This window comes from Taudactylus pleione, unplaced genomic scaffold (assembly GCF_031769625.1).
Source record: "Taudactylus pleione unplaced genomic scaffold, aTauple2 ptg000019l, whole genome shotgun sequence".
In the NCBI taxonomy this organism is placed as follows: domain Eukaryota; kingdom Metazoa; phylum Chordata; class Amphibia; order Anura; family Myobatrachidae; genus Taudactylus; species Taudactylus pleione.
Window position 1 is genome coordinate 40,236,073 of NW_028284421.1, and position 20,506 is coordinate 40,256,578.

General features: G+C 47.3%; 1 protein-coding gene across 2 annotated transcripts; it reads right to left on the reverse strand.

The window, feature by feature from the left end:
- Positions 1–219: 219 nt before the first annotated feature.
- On the reverse strand, positions 220–13,543 carry GCC1 (GRIP and coiled-coil domain containing 1). 2 transcript variants are annotated; one of them, XM_088444459.1, is made up of 4 exons: positions 13,373–13,543; positions 6,350–6,850; positions 4,414–4,936; positions 220–2,285 (listed from the first exon to the last, which is right to left on the reverse strand). In XM_088444459.1, the coding sequence occupies exons 2-4, from the start codon at positions 6,826–6,828 to the stop codon at positions 1,173–1,175; spliced, it is 2,115 nt and encodes a 704-aa protein (XP_088300585.1). In that variant the 5' UTR covers positions 6,829–6,850; positions 13,373–13,543; the 3' UTR covers positions 220–1,172. The 2 variants fall into 2 exon arrangements, with proteins under 2 accessions (XP_088300585.1, XP_088300593.1); XM_088444467.1 differs by lacking the exon at positions 13,373–13,543 and adding an exon at positions 12,956–13,328.
- Between the last annotated feature and the right edge of the window lie 6,963 nt (positions 13,544–20,506).

Here is a 20,506-nt window from a genome sequence, read left to right on the forward strand (position 1 = left end):
TCGGTAAGTATCCTAACCCTACCCCTCCCTCCCTGTAGCCTAAACCTCCCCCCTAGTGCCTAAAACTAACTCCTAGCCTTCTGAGCAGCATAAACCTAACCCTCTCCTTAGTGCCTGTCCCTAACCCTCCCCCTAACCTCTCTACTTACCGGCGCCATTTTTAACACACGGGATTGAAATGACACCCCCCTGATCTATAGAAGAACTCAAACAAAATGGCTTTGTAAAAATCAGATAATCTTTTATTATATTTACAAATAATGGCAGACATGTTGGGCTCTTATGTAATACTGTTACAGTAGTTGTGAATGTTTGTGGTGCAAACCAGCTCTCCTTACTAATGTTTTAAAAAGAGTGGTATCAAATATTCATTTTATTCTCTTTCCAGACATATTTTATTTTCTTTGATAACAGAACAAAATCTGTTTTTATATGAAAGGATCACAGAAATCATCCTCCTAACAAACACAGAGCAAATCTTACGTCACACTGCCTTTTGCCATCAGTAACTTAATTGTATTATAGCAAATGTTTGTTATAACTGCCCAACATCTCACCATGTCGTAGTGTGCTGGAGAATTGCACATAATCTAATATTAATATTTTGCTATTCACAAACAATACAGTATTGTTGTCAGACCTAGATGTAGCAGGCTGAGTCTTGTAATGTGGGTACAACAATCACAAGGTGTGTAAATCAATAACACACTAATCCACATAGCCTGGTGGTAGCCTCTGTGTCTTGTAACTGCAGAAGGCATGGCACAGTGGGGCAAAATGTTTATTTATATACAGGTAAACTAGAAGTTCATGTCATCTGTTCCCAAAGAATTTCACCAGCAACTGTTTGTGCCATCTGGGGATCTTTGCTACTTATCCCCAGATTAAATAAAACACTGCATAGCTCTTTAAAATCTTTGGGGTCTATTTATCAAGCAGTGAAAAGCGTGGAGAAGTTGCCCATAGCAACCAATCAGCTTTCAAGTAGCATTTATCAAGTACAATCTAAAAAATAACAGGTAGGAGCTGATTAGTTGCTATGGGCAACTTCTCCACTGGTTTACTTCTCCACACTTTTCACTGCTTGATAAATAGACCCATTATTACGGCACAATGCTTCCAGGATTCTGTTGATTTAATACATCAGCCTATGTTAAAATCTGAAATATTCATCACCTCTTACCTCCTACCCACCACCTATTCCCATCCTGTGCCCTCAAAGCTGCATTTCTTTCCTCAGGTGAAAAGTGCAAGACTGCCAGCAGTGCACTTAATGTGTGTTGCCTTCCACAGGGATCTGGCATGGTCAAGAAACCCAGCAAAACATTTTTCAGATATTCCATGTTAGCCCCCTCCCTGCTTCTGTCTCGCAGTGCTTTCTGTACTTGCTCATGCAAACTATGCATTTCCTCACTTTTCTCTGTTAATCGTTCCTGCATACTTTGCAGTTCTGCCTCCAGTTCATGCTTTCTGCGCCGCAGGTTGCCAATCTCTGCTTCTTTGCGGGACAACTGCTCTGCATACACAAGGAAAGCAGAAGAGTTGTTCTGTGGGAGCTCTAAACCATTGTCTAATGGATCTGGTAATGGGGGTGGAATGCTAGCTGGAATCTTGATTTCTCTCAGCCTCTCTAGCTCTTGCTCCTTCTCCGTCAGCACAGCTAACACACGCTCCCTGTGATTTCTCAATTCTTCCTCCATCCGTGCCATGTACTCTCTGCCTTCTTTCCGCACTTGTTCAAGCTCCTGCCTGTGAGCCTGCGCCACCAGTGCAAGCTCCTTGCGGGCAGTCTCCATCTCTGCTCTGTGTTTGTTTTCTGTCTCCTCGACTGACAATCTCAGAGAGATGTACTTCTCTTTCAGCTCTGCTATCTGCTGCTTTCCTGCTTCGAGTTCTCCTTCCCGAGCCCCCTTGACCCGTAAAACTCCCTGTGCTCGTGCTTTGTAACGCTCAAACTCCTCTTTTATCTGCTGGATCTCCTGCTGATAAAAGAGAACTGATCCACGCTGCTCTGGTCCATCTTCAATGTCCTCACCCATAGGAGACTTACTGAGAAGGGTTTCAGGAGCAGGGTTCATAGAGGTTGCCATAGCAATTGTTTTGTTCTCAGTTTCCAGCTGCATCAGGCGCTCTCTCATTTTCCGAATAGTAATCTGGTCCCTCTGTTTGGATGTTTCAGCTGCTCCCAAAAGTTCAGACAGCTCAGACACCTGGGATTCCAGAGAGCGGATTCTTTCCTCTTCTTGCAAGAACCTTTGTATGTTAAGCTGTTCTTCCTCCAGCCTCTGAAACAGGCAAAAAACAAAATATAAAACTGAAAATGTAAATAATAGAAAAAAGAAAAAAAATAGAAAAAGTGTTTTTGAAAAAAATAAAATAACAAAACAAATACAAAAGAAAGTAACATACTTGCACACAACAAAGAAAGAATGTGTTTGGACAATAATATCTTACCTTTTAATAAAATAACACTAGGCATAATCCTACTAGTGATGTAGTTAGTCATGAAAAGTATTACATAACAACCACTCTGCTAGACTCCCATCTATGTTTTTATGGATTATTTGTTAGTATGTATAATTATTGTAAGTAATTAAATGTTATACTGCTGTCTTGAATGCAGTCTCAGCCACTTCAGAATCTACTTAAACTACTGATACACAAGTAGTGGTAACAATGAAAAGTAATTGAATAGGGTGTTGGGCCATCCCATGCAGCAATACAGGCTGCATGCACTTTGGCTTTGAGTCTACCAATCTGGAATGTGCAGGTAAGATGTAGGAGCATCTCCCACCATATATCACTCAATCGATGCCTGTTTGAGGGTAATAAAAACACTGTTCTCACACACAGTTCTGGAATGTCCAATAAATACTTGATTGGATTCAGATCTGATGATTGAGAAGGCCATGGATAACATAAGAGTTCATCAAACCACATGCACTCTGTATATTGTATTAAGGCTCATACACACTAGACGATGTGCTGTATGAACGATATTGGTGACAGATTTCCCTTGAACTTTCTGTAGTACAGGACAAACGGGTGTACACACTGAAATATATCTCTAAAAATATATTTCAGTGAAGTCATCCTGCCACAGCTCTGAACAGGCAATTCTTGACAATATGTATGTACGGACGACAAAAGACATCGTTAACGACTCGCGGGAGCACACATCGTTGGACGTTCACTGCATATACACTTAACGATAAATCGTTGAATTATATTGTTATCGTCCATAAAATTTGTCTAGTGTGTGTGCGGCTTTACAGTCATTCAGAAAGACATCCCTCCTGTTAGGAAAGAAATACTGCAACACTGGGTGATGATGATCTCATCGTGTACGATTAAGTAGCAGTAAATACTGACCTTCCATTCTATGACTTTACCCAAACCATGGCAAGAAATACAACCCATAACATTTCCCAGCCACCACCAGGGCTGTAAAGTTCTTTAGGTTAATCCCACATGTGCACTTGCCCATTTGATTTATCTGACAATAAAATGTTCCTCCACTACTCTGAAGCCCATTGCTTATGACCATTGCACTTGAGTGATGCGCTGTTTGTACACAAAAGTTCATCTGTGGTACACTGCTCTGTAAAACTGGCTGCTTGCAACAGTCAATTTGTAGTTTTGTCTTGCACTGTAAGCAGGCATTATGATCCTTTAGTATGCGCTTCCATCTACTTCTAGGGATATTATTTTTTTCTACTAAGTTCCATGCTGACATCACCTTAGACACTGTTGCTTGGGAAACAATGGCAAAAGCCAATCTGGTCACTGAAGCTCCTGCCAAACATGGCCCAACAATTACCACTCTTTCAGAGTCATTTGGGTCACCTCTTGCAGTCATTCTTGTAGGCATTATGGGCATAACAGCATTTTTATACATTACCCTGGTACAACTGGGTTGTTATTTGCTTAATTTAAGCTCTGGGCACACCTGTATGAAAGTCCTTGCTTTTAATATGCTTGGTGCCCCTTTTTTACTTAGGGGTTTCTAGTTTTTGTGCACTACCTGTAATTACATTTATTAGTGCAATATGGCCGCAGTCCAACTGAAATGAATGGGGTGTATGTTGTTGATAAGCAAATATTTGCAATGACTATAAATGACCCCATAATTAAGCAGATCCAATGGCCCATCTCAAGCATCAAATGTCTGGATTTTATCTCTGAATGCACAAGGCTGATTACCTTATAGCACCAAATCAACAAACGATAGTATTTTTTCAGACTGTTTATTTGGGATCAGCTGCCTTTCTGGGCACACAATGCTGAGATTTGTGGCCAATTACGTCAAATATGCCCTATCTTGCTGTAAAAGTCGCAGTATACAAGGACACCATTAGTCATACTTGTAAGTGACCAGCTAGGGTACATTATATTTATTCCCTAAAACATTACCTTTCTCCTCTCCTCCTGGAGCAGGTTTTCCAGTTCTCTCTTTACACCACAAAGCTCTTCTTGCAGCTCCAGAACTGCAGGGTCTGGCTCTGATCTTTGTCGCTTTGACTCCTCAAGCTCCTTTCTCAACTCCTGTATTTCCTTGCGTAACCTTTTGCTTTGTTCTTCTGCTGCTTCTGCCCTCACTGTAAGCTCAGATCTCCCCGCAAACTCTTGCCTGACCTCTTCCAAGCAAAGCTCTGCCTCTTGCCTTTGGTCTCGCTCTCCTTGTACAAGACGCTGCAGCTCCCTCAGCATTACTGCATGGTCTGTCTGCTCTTGTGCCCGGTCATGCTGCTGGCTAACCAGTTTGGCCTTGGTCTCAGCCAGCTGAGCTTGTAGTCCCCGTGTATCCTCCTGTAATCTACTACGTTCCTCCTCCATTCCCTGCACCATTTCCTCCATCTCCTGCTTGGCTTTTCTCTTGTCCGCTTGGTAGGAGGCTTCCATACGTGACTTCTCTTGTGTAACTGTGGCTAAAGCACTGGCGAAAGAAGACAAAAGATATAATTCACATAATAAGAAAAATTCCCACCTACATCACACACTTTACTTTTTTTGTGACTGTCCAATATGCTATTGTGATCGTACAAATAAAAATTGAGGTACCAGTGTAAACATAAATTATATCTGTTGTTGTGTAGTGTTTTATTTTTATTTTAAACTTTGATAAACAGTGAATAGAAAGTAAATTACATCTTATTTGATTCTAAGTGCTCTATATCATTGGTGGCCAGTGGATATTATGTATCACTGCATATAGCAGCAACACATAATGATGTACAAAATGTGGCTGTCCTGGGAGCCTCAGAGTAAACCACCCACGACAATGATTTTTTTTTCTCCCTGTCACTGGCAGGCTAATACATGTAGCACTGTGCCCTGGCAAGGGATCCAGCGAAACCTTTTCAGAGGCGTTGCAGCTCATGTTTAAGGCAAGTGATGCAATCCTGACATATTGCTTTTGAAGTCATTGAGGATATGTGTAAAGTTTGCGCTCCTGAAAATGTGGTGCAGCAGATAACCTGAAGCGGAGATACACCAACCGCTTTATAATCTAGACATAAATACAACAATAAGATCTGCGCTCCCTCCTGTTAGGGTAATTCCAGTAAACAGATGATATCAACCTTAATACTTATGTCGGTCAAACAAACAAATGATAAAACAATCGTGTCAGTCCAACAGTTCAATTTTATGTTGGACTGACACGATTGTTTTATTATTTGTTTGACCGACATAAGTATTAAGGTTGATATCATCTGTTTACAGGAATCACCCTAACAGGAGGGAGCGCAGATCTTATTGTTGCATTTATATCCTCTATGAATTGCCTAGTTCGACTGTCCACATAGACGTCTATAAGAACAACAGAACGTGCCAGTTAAATAACTTAAGGCTGCAGAAATATCTGATAATCCTTTAATACATTGCAATAAGTCCTGTGATAGCCGGTTTCCGAAGAAAACTGCACTAGAGTTTTGCCTGGTCGCAGGGCAATAAATAGGCCCCTTAATGTTCTAGATGTGCTTAAGAATAAGTAACATTATTGGAAGGAGGACACCAAAATATACAATAACGAAAACTTCTGATCACAGCAAATAGATTCACTAAACATTCATTAAAAATTCTATTCTAAAATTTTCTTTTGAAGTAGGAGCGAATTTCAGTATAGCTATCCATTAAAATACATTACTGCATATATGGATATCTGAATTTTACTCCTCTTTTTCTGCTAAGTCCATTCAGAACAAAGTGGGGAGAAATTCTAAATTTAAATCATTTACATTCTGTACAGTATGGCAAAATGAACATATATTTGTCTTTTCAAAAATGTTTGTGCTTTTGTGTTCCTTAAGAAACAATGAAAGCTAATAGTGGGAAATCAGGAGGTCACCTGGTTAGAGTTGCAAGCTGGTTTTTTAGCTGCATCATTCTTCTGTCAGTATCAGCTGGTGTAGACGGGCCACCATCCCCGCTGGCTGTGCTGACCCCACTTTCTGAACCACTGGCCTCTTCCACTCCTGTTCCACCAACATGCAGCAGAGGTTCCGGCCTTTCATCCTCACTGGTTTCCCCTCCCCTAGCGCTGGGCAGACTTCCCACAGTATCTACACTGTCTTCACTGTGCGTGGAATGCTGATCATCATGCGGTTCCTCAACATCAGAGGAAAGTGTTCTGGGCTCCTGAGTAGAGGACAGGACACAAAGACTAGCCTCCAAAGCCTCCTTTTCTTTCTGCAGACTTTTGTATGCCCGCACAACATCCTTAAGCCGAGACTGATATTGCAGCAGCTGCTTCCGCTGAGTCTCCACTAAATCTTGCAATTCTTTTTTACTAGGACCACCACCAAAATTCATCCCCAGTTTCTCCATGGCAGTATGTCAGCTCATCACCCTATATGTACACAGAACAAACAAACTGAATATACTGACAGATACACAACACAGGAAATATAACAGTAAAGGTAAATAGAAGATGGACCACTGTGAATAAAAGTGCAAGAACACAAGGTAAAAAAAGGGAAAGACACCAATGTAAACAAAAGTGACAAACAGAACAGTAAAATAAGAGCAGTTTAGAAATGGAGAAATAATATGAGATATGGTAAGAACTTACCCTTGTTATCTCTATTTCTACGAAGTCCATAGGGTTCCACAGGATACCTTGGGGTATAGGTGTGACGTCAGTCGCAGGGCACCAAAGAGTTAAGCTTTCAGCCTCCCAGGATGCACTAGGTCCCCCTCCTATACCCCGCCCCCGGGCCAAGGCACCTCAGTTAGTTACCAAGCCATAGGCCGGAGGAGGAGAAGGAAGAGAGAGAACAAAGATCTGGACACATACAAGAATCACATTCTCACCAGAGGGAGACGGAAAACCGGTGACCAGAGCAAAGCCCATCTGCAGCACAGGTGCGACAGGGCGGGAGTCCTGTGGAACCCTATGGACTTCGTAGAAATAGAGATAACAAGGGTAAGTTCTTACCATATCTCATATTTTCTACTTCAGGGTCCATAGGGTATCCACAGGATACCTTGGGGATGTCCCAAAGCAGTATCCTTTAAGGGTGGGGACGCTCCTGTGCAGAAAGGAGAATCCGCCGCCCGAAGGAAGCATCCTGAGAGGCGAAGGTGTCAAACCTGTAATACCTCACGAAGGTATGGACAGAAGACCACGTAAGCAGCCTTGCAGATCTGAACTGCCGAGGCACCACGTCGAGCTGCCCACGAAGGACCCACAGACCTAGTGGAATGAGCCTTCAGAGAAGGAGGGACCGGTAGGCCTTCATGAAGATAAGCTTCAGAAATAGCCATACGGATCCAGGCTGCCAAAGTTTGCTTTGAAGCAGGCCAACCCTTTTTACAGAAGCCATAGAGGACAACAAAGCGTCCGACTTCCTAAACAAAGAAGTGCGGTCAACATAAGTCCTTAAGGCCCGCACAACATCCAAAGAGGCCTCACCCACGGAAAGACCCGGTGAGTTAAAGGCCGGAACAACTATTTCCTCGTTAATATGAAACTGGGAAACAACTTTGGGAAGAAACTCGGGCCGAGTGCGGAGCACTGCCCTGTTCCCATGAAAAACCAAGAAAGGGGGTCTACAAGAAAGAGCCCCTAACTCAGAAACACGTCTGGCCGAAGCAACGGCCAGAAGGAAAACAGTCTTAGCTGTTAGCCATTTAATATCCACTGAGCCCAGTGGTTCAAACGGCGGTCCTTGGAGAGCCCTCAGGACCACAGCCAAATCCCAAGGCGCCACAGGTGGAACAAAGGGCGGCTGAATACGGAGAACACCTTGCATAAAGGTGCGCACATCCGGGATTGTAGCAATCCTACGGTGAAACCAGACAGATAGGGCCGAAACCTGTACCTTCAAAGAAGCAAGGCGAAGCCCATGATCTAGTCCCGCTTGCAGGAAGGCGAGAATCCGAGACAGACGAAACTCCCGCGGTGCATAACCTCTCGGTCGACACCACTGGAAGAACGTATGCCACACGCGATGGTATATCCTCGCGGAAGACGGTTTCCGAGCTCGTAACATGGTACGCACCACAGAGCTGGAAAACCCCCAGGACCTCAGCATGGCCGTCTCAACAGCCACGCCGCCAAAGACAGCCGAGTCAGGTCCGGGTGAAGACAAGGACCCTGAGACAGAAGGTCCGGTCGTAGCGGCAACCGCAGAGGACTGTCCACGGACAGACCCTGAAGGTCTGAGAACCAGTGCCGTCTGGGCCACGCGGGAGCCATCAACAGGAGCGTCCCTCCTTCCTGTTTGAATTTCCGGATTACCCGTGGAAGAAGGGAGACCGGAGGGAACAGGTATGCGAACCTGAACGTCCACCGGACGGACAGAGCATCCACCAGAGACGCCCCTTCGTCTCTTGTGCGAGACCCGTACACCGGCAACTTGTTGTTGTGCCGGGACGCCATGTCGATTTCTGGAAGACCCCACCTGTCCACCAGTAGTTGAAAAACGTCCGGGTGCAGGGACCATTCCCCTGGATGAACGTCCTGGCGACTTAGAAAGTCCGCCTCCCAATTTAGCACTCCCGGGATGAAGACCGCTGATATAGCCGGAAGATTGCGCTCCGCCCAAACCAGGATCTGAGAGACCTCTACGAGAGCCGCCCGACTGCGAGTTCCTCCTTGCCTGTTTATGTAGGCCACGGTGGTAGCATTGTCCGACTGGACCTGCACCGGGTGACCCTGGAGAAACCGCTGTGCCTGCAGGAGAGCATTGAAGACCGCACGGAGTTCCAAGATATTTATTGGAAGCTCCGCTTCTGTCGGTGTCCACCTGCCCTGGAACAAGTGTGGCCCAGAAACTGCTCCCCAGCCCCGAAGACTGGCGTCCGTTGTCAACAGGACCCAAATTGGAACCCAGAACGGACGTCCCTTGTTGAGGTGGGTCGTCTTTAACCACCACGCAAGGGACAGGCGAACCTCCGGGGTGAGCACAATCGTCTGGAACTTCAGAGACTGAGGCAGCCCGTTCCACTTGGACAGGATCAGGTGCTGCAGAGGTCTGGAGTGAAACTGGGCGTATTCCACCATGTCGAACACCGACACCATGGAGCCCAGTAACCTCATCGCCGAGTGTAAGGACACCCGGCGGCTGTGCAGACAACTGCGCACCCTTGACTGTAAAGCAGAGATCTTGTCCTCCGTCACGAAGATCCTTTGCTGTCCCGAGTCCAATAAGGCTCCAAGATGCAGAATCCTCCGAGATGGGATTAGAGTGGACTTCTGCCAGTTGATTAGCCAGCCGTGCCGTTGCAGCAGAGCAATGGTCAGGTCCAAGTGGTGTAACAGGAGCTCTGGAGATCCTGCCACCAATAACAGGTCGTCCAAGTACGGCAACATGCGGACTCCTTGCAGCCGCAGAGAAGCCGCCATGACCGCCATAGCGTCCTGTATGTCCAATGACACCATGTAGTCCCCAGGTTCCAGCGCCAGAATGATGGACCGTAGGGTCTCCATCCGAAACTTCGGGACCCGCAAAGACTTGTTGAGTGCTTTGAGGTTGAGAATCGGACGATATGACCCATTGGGTTTCTGTACCAAAAATAGATTTGAATAGAAACCCTGGCCCCTCTGGGAGAATGGAACAGGCACTATAACTCCAGCCTGGAGCATAGTGTGCAATACCTTCCGCAGCTCCGTAGCCTTGTTCCGGTCTGATGGTAGACCCGTGGTGAAGAATCGAGCCGGGGGTCTGTGCCGGAAGGAGAGGGCGTACCCGTGAGAGACCACCTCCAGAACCCAAGTGTCTGTCGTAGTGAACGACCAACACCGGGAGAACTGTAGCAGGCGGCCTCCCACTCTGGGATCCCCCAAGGGGAGACCCGGACCGTCAGGCCGCAGGCTTGTCATCTGGCTTGGGGGCCGGACGTCTGGTACTCCATGCCTGTTTCCGGGGCTTGACCGATTTCTTAGGGCCAGCCTGTCGAGGAAACGACTGTGGTTTGGGCCTGCCCTGGGCCCTAGATGACCGAAAGGACGATGGTCCAGAACCAGAAGGAGCAGCGGCCGACGGGAGACAAGCAGATTTGGCTGCCGCCAGCGTGGCCACAATCTTATCCAGATCCGGACCGAAGAGAACTTCTCCGGTAAACGGCAACGCTTCCAGACCTTTCTTGGATCTGCGTCCGCCTTCCAGGATCGCAGCCACAAGGTGCGACGAGCAGCTACCGCTGCTGAAGAAATTCTAGACACCAGAGTACTAATGTCTAGAGCCGCCTCGTTGATGTAGGTGGCCGAATCACGGAGATTGCCAATCAACTCCGCCTGTTCGGCCGGACAGTCGGATTCAAAAGAAGCCTCTAATGAATCCGCCCAGCGCTCCATCGCTCTGGCAACCCAGCAAATGGCCATAGCCGGCCGTGCTGCCCCCCCTGCAAGGGAATAAGCGGACTTCAGGCAGATTTCTACCTTGCGGTCCGTAGCATCCTTAAGGGAGGACATGGATGGCATCGGCAATGTGGCACTACGGACAAGACGGGTCACGTGAGAATCCACCTGTGGAGGGGATTCACACTTAGCAAAATAATTATCCGCGAACGGATAAGCCACCGCCAGGCGTCTCTGCGGCTGGTATCTTTTGCCAGGTTGTTTCCACGCTTCCTCTAAATGGTCCACCAACTGACCCGAAAGAGGAAAGACTGTGGCATCGCCCTTCACATCTTTGAAAAAGGCATACTTAGATTTAGCCGCTGGGGGAACTTCGTCCTCAATCACCAAGGCTGTGCGGACCGCCCGAATAAGTCCAGGAATATATACTTTGGACTTAGCATCAGCGTCCTTAGTATGGAAAGGTTCCTGATCGTAAGGATCCAGAATCTCCCCATCATCAGACGTCCCTTCGTCATCCTCATAAGGAGCGGACAGAGACGCCACCGGCCTTTTATGAGGCCGCATCACAGACTCCCCTTGCAACACATCCGACAAGTGCTGTACAGAACTCGTCAGGGAGTTAACCCACGCTGGCTCCTGAGAACCCGGGAGCGGGGAAATAGGGAGACTGTGGGGTACCACCAATTGTCGTGGGAACCCCTGCATGGGTGACGACACCACAGACTGCTGGGACAAACCCATCGGAGTAAACGCGGGCTGCGGAGCTAACTGGCCCACTAAAGCTGTTAACGCCTGAGCGAAACAAGCCCAGGGCGGCTCCTGTACCGGTGCTGTAACCGTAATAGGCCGCGCCATGGACAAACACTGCCGGCAAAGGCCCTCCGCGCTACCCTCCCCCTCCGCTAACGGTACTTTGCACGTGGTACACTGTAGCCGGAGGGGAAAATCACTTTCAGACATTATGGCACCACGTATGTGACCTCTCTCACCAATTAAGTATTAAATAGGCGAGAGACCACCCTGCAGCACCGCACCGCAAGGGCTTTAGCAGAAAGAACAGGGACAGTAATAACGCTGACAGTTTAGAGAAGAAAAGTTACAGGCAGCGCTAGCACAGTCACATACAATGCAGAGAAATAACAATTCCTGCACTAACAGCGCTGATCACTCAACTACACAGACACAGGGCCTGGTAGGACACAGCGCTGCATACACAGACCTGAGCCACAGCGGAGGAGAGGTATGCGGGGGGACCCAGACCACGATGCTTCCTTCCAGACTTCCAGCAGCGTTCACCATGCGTTGCAGAGAAGATGGCCGCCGAGGAGCAGAGAGAAGCTGGCCTGGGGGAGGAGCGCTGACACAGGACCAGTCAGCACAGTGCAGAGAGGGCTGTGTGCAGCGGGGGAGGCGCCGGCTGTGAGACAGGGAAGGCGCGCTCCCCTGGCATGCATTTAACCCCTGGGACGCCGCAGCGCTACCGCTCTGCTGCGGTCCGCTGTCCCAGGGGGTAGTGGAAGCGCAGGTTGGTCGCCTGGCTCCACGCTGCAGCCAGTCCCCAGGGAGCCCCCTGCCTGGGGACTTAGGACCATGTGATCAGCGGGGACCCACCGCGGGACCCCGCTGCTTACCTCTGTCCCCCTTGAATCCGGCCATGGTCCGGAGCATCTGGGGTCACCGCTAGCTGTGACCCCAGACGCCCACCAGCATCCCCGGATCAGTACCGGCGTTCTGGTACCGGCGGGGTGTAGGGAAGACAGCATGGACGTCAGGACTGACTGTCCATGCTGTTCATCCAGATGTGCAGCCACAGCTGCATGAAGAAAAAGCTTCAGGGGCTCTTCTAGCCCCCACTCCAACAGGTGCACCCGACTCCGGCCGGGCACCAAACTAAACTGAGGTGCCTTGGCCCGGGGTATAGGAGGGGGACCTAGTGCATCCTGGGAGGCTGAAAGCTTAACTCTTTGGTGCCCTGCGACTGACGTCACACCTATACCCCAAGGTATCCTGTGGATACCCTATGGACCCTGAAGTAGAAACTATTTTATTATCTATACAGAATTCTAATTTAAGAAGAGAAGGATGGGGCAACTAAAAGTACAAAATAACAATGTGAAACAAAAACAAACATTACAAAGTATTACTTACTAATAAAAAACTTGTGTAAGAAGATGCATGCGGGACACTGAGCTAACATTTCAGTAGCAGAGACATCAGTATAGGAGTGACAGGTTAGGTATAGGAAAACTATTGCTGACAGCGAGGGAGGGTTCCCTATTCCCCCAGCCAGGCCAGGGTACATATACTGAAGGGTATCTATCCGCGTCCGCCAGGTAACCCGTCCATGGGTCTGGTCTGTGCACCGTGTCAGTATGTGACTGTCTCTGCAGCCCTCCTCACACTCCTGTGTATACAGATTAGGGTGAGGGACTGGCAGAGCACCCGGCAGCCACAGCCACGGTGACATGAGGCACAGCAGACAGACACACACACAGGAATCAGGCGTGATTCCTGCAATATAACATACAAGGCTGTCTTGTCCCGCCTGAGCCATCCGTGACTTACCTCCCAGGACTCCCATAGAGCGGTAAGCACCCGGGAGGTTCGGCTGACGTGTCCACTCTCTGCTCGGTCAACTGTTTCTGTCTCTATCCGGGTCTATCTCCGGCTCTGAGCATTTTCGCAGACCGCTCACTAGGGTGTACAAACATGGCTGAATGATGACTTCCGGTTCTGTGCAACTGTACCACAGAATGAAGTGTGTGCGTTGTGGGTAACTCCGCCCACTCATTCATTGTGGTACTGGTTGTACGGTTGGCTGTATTTAGACATTACCCTGGTGGTTATGCTATTACTCTGAAAGTCATGTAAAGCCTTATCATAATTAAAGGGCGTTGTGTAGCTGACTAATGTACAAAACACTCCCATATACTCCACACCTTCTTTCTTCACGTGCACGCCACCCCTGTCCAGGCATTGGGCCTGATTCAGAGCCGTTCGCTATTTGTGGTCGTTCGTTCAAAAACAAGGGGTGGCTATTCAAATGATCCGTTCGCAAATTGCAGTCTGTTCCCACCTCTAAGTCTGAACGAGCGAGCAAAACATACGCTCGTTTTTTTTATAAAAACGCCCCCTGGCCGCACGCACCATACGTCATGTCCGCTATTTATTAGATTAATCGAGTACATCGTACAGCGTATGAACTGCTCGCTATTCTTGTGGTTGGTGTTTTCAACCGCTATTTTGCGAGCAGTTCTGAGTTAAAAAAACCAAGTGACGTGATCAATGACGCTGCTGTATTAATTATGCACTCCCTTAAAACGCCCGTTTTGACCTTTAAGCACGCCTGCGTTCGGATCTCCACTCCCCGTTTTCAAACACCTTCCCCTGTTACCACCCACATACGCCTCATTCTGTCACTCAAAATAGCAGGCATTCGCTATATTGCGTACCAACGATTTTCGGCCGCACTGACTGGTTCGCGCATGCGTACTAAAAACCGTACGCATGCGCAGATGTGCGAACATCGCTCGGAACGAGCGTACTGCCGCTAGCGAGTGGCTCTGAATGAGGGCCATTATCCCGTAGAGATGGCCATCGCCCAGATACCATCGATGTTTTCAAATATCGATGATGACCAACCGATGTTAACTAGTTTTGCCAGCTATAGAGGAAAACCAAAGGGATGAGAGAGAGACGATTGTTTTTTCATTCTCAGGACAGATCTTAACCCTGCCTCCCCGCGCCCTCTAAGGCCCGCCCCCGTTTTTCATTGGCTGACGGCCCATCGCACCACCAGCAGCGGTGGCCACCGGGGGAGTGCAAACCATGACTGGTTCAGCATAGATGGTTTTTGGTCCATCGATTGTAATCACCGATGGCATCCTTATTAACCCCTCAAATGCCACCTCCTGTCTATCAGTGTACCCCACATTGGCCATTACACCTACCTTAATAATAGCTGCTCTTGAAACGCCTGCCCTGGTTATTCTGTGACTGCAAGAGGCAGTAAGTTCCTAGGTCTGGTCTGGAGGCCCTCAGGGAGAGGAGAGCCTGGGACACATACCCCATGCTTCCCCCTTAATCCAGCTCTGGCATCGGTGTGTGACAGCTTCCAAAAAATCAATCACACTCAACCGGTCAATTGTGATAGATTTTTTGGCCACCCCTGCCTTAGTTGAAATTATGAGAGCACCCAGCTGGTGAGTGGAAGAAGAAATACAATTTAATGTAATGATGTCTGTATGTAAATTATGTCAGTGTTGACTATATCACAAATCAATATATTAATAATAAAATTACAATTACCTTTTATTTATATGGTGCCACAAGGCTTTCTTAACCACCTTTCTTGTATTATGAAATCCAATATATCTCAAATTTTTTATGGGTGTATTTATCAAAGGGCAAACATCCTTATTTCAGCAGATGATAGCTTGAATGCTAGGGGAAATCTTCTGTAGAATTACAGGGATGCAGTTAATTTACCGCCGCCCGGAATGCCGGCCGTCGAAATGCCGACGTCTATCTTTAGCCCCACAACAAAATCCCGAACGAGGTAAGTCCGGGACAGTGAGATTGTAGCCGTGGGGGGGGGGAGGGTTAGATGTAGGCAACCCAGGGGGGGACTATGGGTTAGGCACCCCCCAGGAGGGTTAGGCTAGGGGAAGGGGCAGTTAGGCACCCCCAGGGGGAGGTTAGGATTAGGCACCCCCTGGGGAGGGTTAGGCAACCCCCCAGTGAGGTTAGGGTGGAGAGGGGAGGGTTAGGGTACTTACATGCCCTTGTCGGGATGTCCTCCTGTCGGGCTTCCGGCGTTGGTATGAGAACAACCGACAGCATGAAGATAGGGGAAAGTATGCATAACGCCATTAAGAGATGGCATTATGTTTGATTGAAAAAAAGAGATAAACATCTCTACTTTATATACAGTATATATCAGCTGGTGGTATCCCTCATTACATCCTATGGAGGCTGCAGGTTGTTCACTGACTTGTGAAAAGTCTGAGAAATTAGTGATGTTTCCTGGCTTTTCACTCCACTTAAACATGGTGATAAGTTCAGTGTCGCATTCTCCAGCTAATAAGCTGGAGAAATGCAATTATTGAGGTTACTAAATAGACCCCTTAGACCAGGGGTGGGGAACCTTTTTCTGCCGAGGGCCATTTTGATATATGTAACACATTTCGCGGGCCCGGTGCAGGCCACGCCCCCTCCGTGTGACGTCACACGGGGTGAGGCCACCATCGCCGGTGTCATGATTACAGTAATGCTGTAAGGGCAGTGGTGTGACTGTCTGAAGCGTCCTAAGGATGCTGCAGATGGCACTGCTGCATAGATTCTTGCTGCAGGGTGCCATTCTAGGCACCCTGCTAGCCAGATGAGGCTAGCAGAAAAAAAGCTCAGAGGGCCAGACCAAATGATTCCGCGGGCCTTATATGGCCCCTGGCCTGAGGTTCTCCATCCCTGCCTTATGCTGGCCATACACGGGACGATTGATCACACGATTTGGGATGTTTTTACAGGTTGGACAGACCAATCTTATGAAAATAGCTGTATTTTGAGTCTTCTGCGAACCCGATGCGCGTCCCCGCCGTCGTCTAGTTGGATCGCAGATCAGATGGTTTTGCAGAGAGACCTCAACCTATCGTGGATGATTTTAAGTCTTATGTGAAGTCTTATAGTGCCCACACACATACCGACTTGCTCCCAATCAGCCGATGTACATGATTTCCCCTGAACTCTCCCCAGGCAGTCGTGGTCACGATTTGGAGTTAAAAATGTCCAATCTGATTTAAGATCTATCGCAGCCAGTGCATTGTATCCCAGATTGGCTAATCTGCCGTACAGTAAGGCAGATCTGAAGATGCGAGGTACGACGAGCGGGGCCGCGCATCGGCATCGTGATCAAGAATAGAAACTCACGATTTGGCCATTTTTTACATGATCTGTCGTCACGATTCGTCGAAATCGGACAAATTGGATGAAAAGTCGGTATGTGTGTGGGCACCTTTATGTGATCGTTGCATTTTCAAAACAAATCGTTCAGGATCTTAAGGGAATAATTTCAAGGGAAATCGTACAACTGATCTTACCAACTTTTGAATCTCACCGTGTATGGCCACCATTAGACTGATATTACAAGAAAGTCCTGACGTATGATGGGGGTGAGGAGGGGCTATTGCTACTATAGTGTGAGCAGTAATAACTGCCATATGTGTAGAGGGTAGTCTCATGTGGGATGCCGACGGTCTAAATACCAGCTCCGAAAGGAAAGTATCGCAAGTTAGGGGAGGGTTAGGGTTAGGTACTAGGGCAAGGGTTTGGCACCGGGGATGTAGGATTAGGGTGCAGGGAGGGAGAGGTTAGGTTTAGGCACTAAGGGGAGAGGTTAGGTTTAGGCGCTGGGGAGGGAGGTGTTAGGTTTAGAGTGCGGGGAGGGGGAGGCTAGACTTAGGCATTAGGGGGGAAGGTTAGGTTAAGGCAATGGGGAGGGAGGGTAGGGGTTAGGGTTAGACTTACCTTGTTTTCTTATGGGTGTCGGTATTCTGACCAGCAACATCCCGATCACCGGCATTCCATACCCAACCCATCTCAGGCTACAGCAGGGAAACATGCTACAGTCTGTTGGCCTGATAAGGCTGGTGTAATAAATCATTGCAAACGCTGGCATGATTGTAGACAACCTAAGAGCAAAAAAAGAAACCAAATACATCTGAAATATTACAGGTACCTAACCTTTGAGTAATTTTATCAATGTCAGTGTAGGCATTTTTTTATTTCTATTCCACCCCTGAATGCTGCTGTTGCCCAGTGTGAAAGTTGCTAATTAAGCCTGACTGTGAATAACACTTCCTTCCTGACTCCAATATGGCAGATACCTCCTTAATATCTGCTATTAGTTATAGCTACAGTTACCATTTCCTGTAAAATAGACATTTAATCTATTTAAATTCTGACAGTGAATTTGCCATCACCGCCTTATGTGTTGAGGAATTCCACGGTTTTACCACCATTACAGGAAAGATCCCTTCCTATGCTCATGGTGAAAGAAACACTTCTACCATTTCTGAAAAAAAGGGGTGAAATGGAAAGTAAAAAAACCTTATAGTAATTAGTGCGCACACTAATGTTGAAACCAGGTACCACAATGGTCTGTCTAAACAATAAAAAGGTTTTAACAATAAAAGACAACATATGTCAATAAATAAAATATGATAAGGACAATCGGTAATATACTGAGACCAGTGAAGGACCAATAATACAAACACCAATGTTGCAATTTTATAACTATGTGTCTCTCTCAATATTAAAACTGTGAATTTGCTCACCTCCTATTATCCTCAGAAATCAGAGGGAGTTCAACTAGTTAAAAGAGTGAGTCCAACATTACATATAATGGCATGCAGATTTTAAGGGAACACTATGCCAGTTAATCCAGATAATATTTGGTAAGTAGGAGCCGGAGTATTTCCCAGAGGTCCTCGGATGTAAGAAGAGGATAATCCACCAGTCTGGATCCGATTTAGCATGTATAAAACATATGGAGGGGTTTTCAATATGAAACGTTAACTTCACTTTCGAAGTTAACGTTTCATATCGGAGTTTTTTTCTGCGTTAAGGTATGGTGCGTGCTCCCGCTTATCCCCGTATTCAATATAAAATTAACGAAAACGGGAAACTCCGAAGTTGGATTTGCGTAAAGTTACAAATTTTTCCTTAAAATAATTGTAAGACCCCCTAAAGTTGTAAAAACATGGGGAAACACTATGGGTACCCCCGTTTTAGCCTTTAATTGAAAGTCGGGTATTTAAATAGCCGCAGCAGGTGTTTTTTTCCCGACATTGAATAAGTGATGCAGAAGAGCACTTTTTTTCGTTTTTTTAAGTGGTCCCATCAAATTTGGGGTACATGAAAATGGGTACTAGCATATTTTTAAGTCCCTAAAGTAATTTTTTTTAAATTCTGTATTTGTGCACCTGCCACTATAATTCTATTCTAGAAAACATCTGCCGCATAGTTGCAGAATAGCCCTGAACCTATTTCCCTATTGTTAAACAATTTTTTCCCATTTTTTTTTTTTCACCCCAATTTTTACATTAATTTTTTGGGGTGTCCCTATTTTTTTTTTTTTACTTTTTTTGACACAGTTCTTTTTTAAATGTCATTCTGAGGGGTGCAGGCTATTTTTTTTAAGCCTGCACCCCAAAACCCCAATTCTGCACTTTTTTTCGACACCTATTCAATGGTGAAAAGTTATCCCTGTTTTTTATCAAAGACTTTTCAAAACTGCGATAAGTCTTTGAAATTGAATACGGTGTAAAAGTCAAACCTGCGATAATGACGTCAAAAGTGCGATATTAACGCAAAAACGATGTTATCGCTCCCATATTGAATACCCCTGATGGTGACAAGAATCAGCTATAATAGATGCCGCCCTTCAATGTACTCAATCCAGCAGCATTTCTACTATTTCACATCTTGTTCTGTATGGTTCATTAATATGAAATGTTTGGTAGACAATTCTTTCTGTTGACTTTGCAGCAGGTGTATGAGCGGTGGGCGGGTTGCTCGTACACACATGCAGTTGCACCAATATATTTTTCAGATATATCGACTGCAGTGGCGTAAGTAGGGTATTTGGAGTCCAGGGCAAGTAAAAAAATGGAGCCCTCCCCCCCACAAGTAGGTGCGCGCACCAAAAAAGTGGGTCTGGTCACATTCCACAAGGGACATGGCCACTGGAAAATGGGTTGTGGCAATATGACAAACCACCGTTTCTCTTCACTCTGGGAACATTCCTGTCCATTCCATATGCACCTTAATGCCCCAAGTCAGCGGCGGGCTGGGCAGGGTGCCATGTGCCCCCCGGGCCGCAGCGCCATGCAGGCCGCGGCCAGTCTGTGTCTCTATGACACAGGCTGCACCGCTTGTGTAGCGCTGACCGGACGGAGTTCGGTCAGCACTACACAGTGACAAACACACAGCCGCTGGCTCCAGCAGCTGTGTGTTTGTTTTGATCAGCAGCCAATAAGAGTCTGACAGACTCTCATTAGCTGCTGCTGCGCCCACTGCAGGAGCCGCTCCATCTTCCGGCGTCGGCAGTCATGACATCTCTCCCATAATGCAGAGCGGCCCGGCCCGGGAGGACAGACGGAGGAGCGGATGGCAGCAGCGGGAGCGTGGACTCAGGTAAGTGGTTTATTTTTTTTATTACGTGTGTCAACTGGGGGGGGGCACTACTGGTGGCACTACAAGGGGGAGATCACTACTGGGGGCACTACAAGGGGGGGGACTACTACTGGGGGCACTACAAGGGGGGAACCACTACTGGCGGCACTGCAAGGTGGAGACCACTACTGGGGACTACTACTGGGGGCACTTCAAGGGAGGGACTACTACTGGGGGCACTACAAGGGGGGGACTATTACTACAAGGGGAGACTACTACTGGGGGCACTACAAGGAGGGGATTACTACTACTAAGGGCACTACAAGGAGGGGACTACTATTAGGGGCACTGCAAGGGGAGGGAACTACTACTAGGGGCACTGCATAGGGGGGTGGGGACTACTACTAGAGGCTTTACATAGGGGGGAGGGGACTACCACTGGGGGCACTGCATCGAGGGACCACTGCTGGGGGCTCTATATAAAGGGCAATACTGGGGTTACTGCATAGGGGGGAGACTACAATCGGG